Source organism: Marmota monax, unplaced genomic scaffold (assembly GCF_021218885.2).
Source record: "Marmota monax isolate L192 unplaced genomic scaffold, Marmota_monax_Labrador192_F-V1.1 WCK01_AAM20220418_F8-fsc00188, whole genome shotgun sequence".
Classification (NCBI taxonomy): domain Eukaryota; kingdom Metazoa; phylum Chordata; class Mammalia; order Rodentia; family Sciuridae; genus Marmota; species Marmota monax.
This window is the reverse complement of record NW_026692655.1, coordinates 3,275,498-3,283,064: the sequence shown is the minus strand read 5'-3', so window position 1 is coordinate 3,283,064 and position 7,567 is coordinate 3,275,498. Positions and strand designations below refer to the sequence as shown.

Here is a 7,567-nt window from a genome sequence, read left to right as displayed (position 1 = left end):
TTAAATGCATTTCACTGAGTGAAAGAAATCAATATGAAACCAATCTGAAAAGACTACATAAATTCTGCGTTATTCTGCCTGTATGACTTTCTGGAAAAGGCAAAACTATGCACAGACCAGTGGTTGCCAGAGGTTAGGAATAAATAGGCCAAGAGTGCACAGGATTTCCATGGCAGTGAAACAACTCTGTACGAAGCTGTAATGGTGGATGCATCAGTATACATTTATCCAAACCCATAGACTGTGCAACACCAAGAATGAACCCTGTCAACTATGGGCTATGTGGGATGGAGTGTCAGTGTAGGCTCACTGACACCCTAGTGAGGGTTGTTGATACATGTGTAGGGACTTTGGGGGGAGGGGTTGGAAATTTCTGTCTTCAGCTCAATTTTGCTATGAACCTAAAACTGCTCTTTAAAAATAGTCTTTAAAAAAGTGGTGTCTCCTTGGCCAAGACATAGCTAATCAGGGCCACATAATGAGTGTGTGACAGAATCAGGCTTGGAACCAAACCCGTCTGACCCCAGAGTCTCCCCCAGATACACCCTCTCTACCCAACAGTTCACAGCAGGGATGGGGTTCCCGACTGGGCTTACTGAGCTTGCTCAGTGAAGTCTGACTCAGAGTTGTAGAGTTGCAGCCGCTGGCTGCTTGGGGTGTCAGGAGAGCTGGCTTATGATGCTAAGTCCCCCTCCCCAATCAGTGTGAAGAGTTGCTGAGTGGTGGCAGGGGCCAGAGTCCCAGGTCTTGTCTTGGACCTTTGTTTAACCTGCCAGTTAGTGGCCTGTCACTCAGAACCTTAGTTTCCCCACCTTTTAACCGAGGCACTCAAATTTTTTTCCCAGAGCATTTCCTGGACCCCAGCCCTGGGCTCTGATTGTGTGTGTCTTGGTAGAGCTCAGGAGCAGTTGTGCCAGGTTTGGGGACCACCTTCCAGCTCCCAGATTCCACGCATCTGGGCTCAGAAGGACCCGTCGACTCTGCTGTCATTCTCCTGACTCAACCTGAAACAGGCTAAGTGACACAGAAAATAACAGTAAAAAAGATACTTTATTGTTAAAAAAAAAAAAAAATCAAACGACGCACAGAAACACAGGGCTCACGCTCAGTCACACGCACATCCACGAACCACTCACACAGCGTGCTCTCACCCACACAACTCCCTCGCTGTGAGCAGCAATCCTGGGTGAGAGTTTTCATTGCTCTTCCTTTTGACTTCTGTCTCCAGAAACAACACACATGAAAAGGCAGTGGACCAGGGAGGAACTGGCAGGGAAGGGAGTAGTGAGGCCACCAGAGGCCTCCTTGGCTTCTGGTCCTGGCCACTCCTGGCTACAGACACTCTACACATGTGTACACACGGACCGACATGGGTGCCCACACGTGTAGAGGCATGCCCACATTGACCCTCAGTGCACAGAGTCGAGTCAGTGCAGGTAACACTTGATTGGCAGGCATTTGAGATGGAGGGGCAAGAAAGGGCAGAGGTCCAGCCTGGACATTCTGCTGGTCAGTTTCCTGCTTCCATCCTGCCCTGCCTGTGAGTTCTAAGTTCCTTGTTGTCTAGAGGAAGACACATTCATCCCTTTGGGAAAACTCATGCCAACAGCAAGGTTGAAAAGTGCCAAAGAATTCTTTAAAATGAAGAATGATGTCTTTCCTGCCTTTGACCAGAAGTACCTGGGAATCTTGGGGTGAAGAACCTAGAGTTCCAGGAGGTGTGACTTCTTCAACAGAAAAAGGTTCAGGGCTGCAGAGAATCCTGGCAGGCCCAAGATTCTTGTGGGTTTTTTTGAGGTGGAGCAAGTTCCTCTGCATCTGAGCAGCCGCAGCAGGAATTGAGGCCCAGCAACCGCTGGGGGACTTGAGGCCCACATGATTGTCCTGGGGAAACCTCTTCATCCCCGGTGCATAGCACGCCACCCAGCAGGGCAGACCCTTGACGAATATGAAATGAATGTCTGCATGCGGCAGATTCCCAGCGGGCTCTTGTACCTGCTCACCTCTCAGCCCCTAGGAAGATACCACATGGCCCTCTGGGGTCAGGTGCCCCTGGGGCTCACCTCTGTCGCTGGTATAGTAGTGGCCTGTTGGCCACCAACCTGCCCAGCTCCAAAATGGAGCTCTGGGCAGCCACAGGATGCATCCTGGCAGTGCCAACCCCATAGTTCAGGCCTTTCTTCCCGAGACTGAAAGATGACAAAATCCATGGGACAGCCTACTTCTTGGCCATCCCTGGAGTCAGTCATTCCTAGGTTTCCAGGGTAACTGCTCGGTCATCCCCTCTCCTGGGGCCCTAGTGCTGTTTCTGAAGCTCTGGCCTCAGCTTCCCTCCACCCTCAGGGACCAGCTGGGGGACCGGAAGAGCACATTTCAAGGGATGGAAGTCTGGACTGGGTGTGGGGGCTACCCTCCCTCTCCCAGCCACACTCCCTCCCTCCCTGTGAGACAGGAAGACGGTGCCAAGGCTGTGGCCTCCACCTGCCTCCCCCTGAGAACAGGGAGCTAGAACATGACCTCCTCACAGCTCCCATAGTCACTCTCCACCATGTCAGAGCCCTCATAGTTGGGGGGCGCCCGGGGATGGCGGCTGGTGGGAGGCGCAGCCTCCACCTCGCAGTCAGCATAGGAGGGTCCTGCCCTGCTGAGGCGCATGCTCACCCCCTTGTACCCCTTCTCTGCCAGGCAAGGCCCTCCCCCTCCCTGCCGGAACTGCGAGTGGTAGTAGCTGATGGCGGTGTACTCATTGAGACAGGGGGCAAGCAGGCACTCTCGGGGGCTGGGGGGCCGCGGGGGCATCAGATCTTCCAGGTTCTGGTTGCTGTAGCGAGGCGGGAGGGGTGCCCGCTTGTTTTCCAGCTCCAGAGGGAAGGGGAAGCCCCCATAGAGGGCAGTGGGCTCCGGCATCACAGCTGGGGTTGTGTGGTGGTGAGGCGAGGGCGGCAGAGGGCCCTGGGTCACTTCAGATCGGGGGTATTCCCAGTGTTCCTTCCTGGAGTAGGTAGGGGGCCAGACGGTGGCTCCTCCGGGGTACACTGAAAGAGAACAGAGTCATGACGTGAGTTCTGAGTTTCCCTGGTGATTTCCAGCAGGCCCTTGAGCTACTAAAATTAGCTTAGCACGCGGTAGAAATGGCCCCAGGAGCAGGTGGGTGTGTGGTCCACCTACCCATGTTGTCCCTGACAGATTAGGTTGATATGTGGACTCCAAAGGGGGCATGTTCAAGGCCAAAGGTTTGACCCAAAGCCAGCCCACCTTGCAAACCTCATCACTAATCTGAGAGTCAGGGGACAAGGAAGGAATATGGATGGTCCCATGTGTCCCATCCCTACGGCTGGACTTGGCAACTATTTCCCAAGACCCACAGGAGAATTTATTCTCCTAACTGAAGGAAAGAGATACACAGTTTGGATTTGAAAGTGTGATGGCTTCTATCACAGAGTATGATGAAATGAGCCAGAAGAAAAGACCAAGAGTTCTTGGTTCTAGACCCGTCTCTGTTTCTGAAAAGTTGGATGAGTTAGAACAAGTCACTTCATCTTTATGGTATTGGGACAAACAGTGAAATATTTGCTTTTGGTATTACTGGCAAATATACCAGAAAAAAATATATAAGGTGCTTTACAAATGCATCTCCTTTTGAGCCAAACAAGTTCCTCCTCGGAGCCAGCCAACTCTGACTCGGCTGCTATACCTCCAGACGGAACAATCAGAAATGTGGACCACTGCTTCTCCTTCTCTTAGAAAAGTAAAAATGTGCAGACATCCCCTCTTCTCTCCAGGGATTCTACACAACCTTATCCATGGCCTATGTGTTTCTGGCATGAACATCACTTGGAATTTAGAGGGCTGGATCATGGTGCAGCACTCTGAGCCAAGAGTCCAGAATCTTATCCAGTCATCAGTGATTCTGCATATGTTCCTTCATGTCCCATCCCAAGGGACTGGATTGAATGGTGGCTAAAAGTGCTTATGCCTCAATGGACTATTTAGGTCTACCACCCCATTCCATCAATCCCAGAGGTTAAGGGTCTCTAGCTATACTAACCCATCTCCTCGCCCGACCAGGTTCTCTTAATGATGGACTCATGGTCAGCGTGGGAAGGGGCCACAGTTGGTGGGAGCCTGGGAGGCACACTGCAGACCACTGGCCGTTGCTTGGAGCTGGGTCCAAAAGTGACGAGTTCATTAGGAACTGGGGTCTTGCTGGGCTCTGATTGGTTCAGGTTGTTGCAGGAGCTGGTGCTCAGTGGATCAAGCTCAATGGAAGGCATGGCTTGGGTGTCAACGCCAATACTCCTGGCCAGAAGGTCTGGGTCCTCCATGGCCACAGGCTTGTGGGACTTGCAACGGCGGCAGTAGAGGAGAAGCCCAACGGTGATTGTGATGATGAACAATATGGCCACCATGATGATCAGTAACTCCTGCTGTCCCCAGTCCCCTCTTTTGATCTCAGGGGTCACTAGGCAGTGTCCTTCTGAGCAACCCCTCGCCTCCATTTCACACCTGCAGAGACAGAGAAGGAGTCAGGGAGCTGAGTCATTCTAGAGTCCTTTCCATGTCTCCTCTTACCAAGGTCAATGGGGTGGAAACCTTGACTCTCAAGAGCATCAGGTTCAACCACTTGCAGGTGCACACCCACGTAATTATCAAACACACAAACGTCAGAATTTTCCATCCTTCCCCAGTAAAAAAAGGGCCTCAGCTACATCCTTATTTGTGACCCTTTGGATCGGGGCTCTGGGCATGTCCATTATTTCCCACCAGTGAAAACTAGGGATTGAACCTTCTCTCTACCAATGAGATCAGATTTCCAAGCAACCATACTACTACAGTGGAGGTGTACAGCACACCAGGCTGTCCTCTATCTAGGATGTCAGGATCTCAGATACAAATCAGCAGCTGCGCAATAATGGTGACCAGGCATCAAGGCTACCTGCTATTCTTCATCAGGAAATCACAGGAACACAACAGGGTCCTACACAGATCAGCCACATTACATAGGGCAACTTGCTCAGACAAAGCACTTGACACCCTGTGACCTCTTAGGTCATCTTCAGCTTGGCATTCCATGGTGAAAGGCTCCTAGGGAACTTTATTTCCAGCCTTGTCCATTTTTGAGGGATACTAGGAAAGGTTCCCCCATCCAACTTGAGTTCAAAACATCGGCCAGTAGCTGAAATTTCACCACCCACATTTTGTTCTTTGGGGCATATTTGTTGAGAACCAGTTGGCTTCAGATGGTATGGATTTATTTCTGGGCTCTCTATTCGTTTCATTGGTCTATGTGCCTGATTTTATGCTAATATCATGCTGTTTATTATTATGACACTGTAGTATGTCTTGAAATTAGATATATGGGGCTGCCTCTGTGTTCCTTTTGCTTGAGGTAGTTTGGCTATTTGGGGTCTTTTGTGCTTCCATATGAATTTTAGGATTATTTTTTCTGATTCTGTGAACAATGTCATTAGGATTATAATGGGGATTGCATTGGTTCTGTAGGTTGCTTTGGGCAGTATGAAAATTTTAAGAATGCCAGTACCTCTAATCTATGAACACGGGAGATTTTTTCCACCTTTTAATGTTTTCTTCAATTTATTCCTTCACTGTTTTGTAATTTTCATTGTAGAGCTCTTTAATTTCCTTAAATGTATTTTTAAGTTATTCTTTTATGGCTACCGTCAATGAGATAACTTTCATGATTTCTCTGTCAGCAAATTCATTGCTGATGTATGGAAAAGCTATTAATTTTGTATGATAATTTTTTATCCTGTTATTTTACTGAACTTGTTGATCAGTTTTAATATTTTCTGATGAATCTTTAGGTTTTTCTATGGATAGAACCATATCCTCTGCAAACAAGGATAGTTCAACTTCCTCCTTTTCTATCTGTATGACTCTCGATTTTTCTCTTGCCTGATTGCTTGAGCTAAAATTTCTAGTACTGCGTTGTATAAGAGAGGTGAGAGTGAACATCCTTATCTTCTTCCTTATTTTAGAGGAAATGCTTTCAGTTTTTTCCCATTCCATTTGATTTTGGTTATGGGTGGTCATATATAGCTTCATTATGTTGAGGTATGATCCTTCTATACCTAAGTTGTTCAGGGATTGTATCATGAAAGGATGTTAAATTTCATCAAATGCTTTTTCTGCATCTATTGAAATGATCGTGTGATTTTTTTTTGCCTTCATTGTGTTTTACATTTTGCTGTAATTTACGTAATTATTGATTTGTGTATGTTGAACTATCCTTGCCTTCCTGGAATAAAACCAACTTGGTCATCATGAATTATCATTTTGATGTACTGTTGGATTCAGTTTGCTAGTATTTTGTTGAGAATTTTTGCACCTGTATTCATCACAGATATTGGCCTATGGTTTTCTTTGTTTTGTTGTTGTTATGTCCTTGTCATATTTAGATAGGGTAAAACTGGCCAAATGGAATGAGTTTGGAAAGGTTCCTTCCCTTTCAATTCTATAAAACAGTCTGAGAAGCAATCATGTTGGTTCTTCTTTAGAAGTTTGGTAATCTCAGCAGGGAAGCCATCAATTCCAGGCTTTTCTTCACTGGAGATAATTTATTCCTGATTCAATCTCATTACTAGTTAATGGTTGATTCTTATTTTTTATACTCTCTTGGTTCAATCTAAGTAAATTATATGAGTCCAAAAATATCTCCATTTATTCTACATTTTAAAATTTATTAGTTTGTAGTTTTTCAAAATAATCCCTAGTGATTCTTTGAATTTTTAGTGTAAGTTATAATGTCTACTTTGTCATCTCTAATTTTATTTATATAGTATTTTTAGAAATTTTTATTGATTCTTTTTAGTTATACGTAACCATAGAATCCATTTTGATGTAATTATACAAGTATGAATATATCTTATTCTGATTTGGACCCTATTCTTGCAGATGTACATAATGGTGGATTCACTGGGTCGATTCACCTATGTACATAGGAAAATTATATCAGATTAATTCCACTGTCTTTCCTTTTCCTATCCACCTTTATGCCCTTTTGTCTAATCTACTGAACTTCTGTTCTCCTCCTCCCTCCTTATTGTTTCCACATACCAGTGAAAACATTTGACCTTTGGTTTTGGGGGATTGGCTTATTTCACTTAGCATGATAGTATCCAGGTCCATCCATTTACTGGCAAATGGCATAAAGTTATTCTTCTTAATGACTGAGTAATACTCCATTGTGTATATATACCATTATTTCTTTATCCATTCATCTGTTGAAGGGCACCTAGGTTAGCTCCACAGCTTAGCTATTGTGAATTGTGGTGCCATAAACATTAATGTGGCTGTGTCACTGTAGCATGCTGATCTCACATCCTTTGGGTATATACTGAGGAGTAGGATAGCTGGGTCAAATGGTGGTTCCATTTCTAGTTTCTTGAGGAATCTCTATATGGTTCTTTTCTCTCTCTTTTTGGTCTAAAGATTTGCCAATTTCATTTGTCTTTTTAAAGAACCAATTCTTTATTTCACTGGTCCTTTGTACTATTGTTTTAGACTACTTTATTTATTTATGTTTTGATCTTTATTATTTTTCTTT

The 7,567-nt window shown here is 45.7% G+C and overlaps 1 protein-coding gene across 1 annotated transcript in view; it reads right to left on the bottom strand.

The window, feature by feature from the left end:
- Positions 1-1,041: 1,041 nt before the first annotated feature.
- The window catches only part of Fat2 (FAT atypical cadherin 2), an 88,431-nt gene continuing 81,905 nt past the window's right edge, over positions 1,042-7,567 (bottom strand). The window contains exons 23-24 of the mRNA XM_046446406.2: positions 4,049-4,506; positions 1,042-3,035 (exon numbers count right to left, since the gene is read on the bottom strand). Of these exons, the coding sequence (XP_046302362.1) occupies positions 2,506-3,035; positions 4,049-4,506 (988 nt within the window). The 3' untranslated portion in view covers positions 1,042-2,505. The remainder of the gene's footprint in view (positions 3,036-4,048; positions 4,507-7,567) is intronic.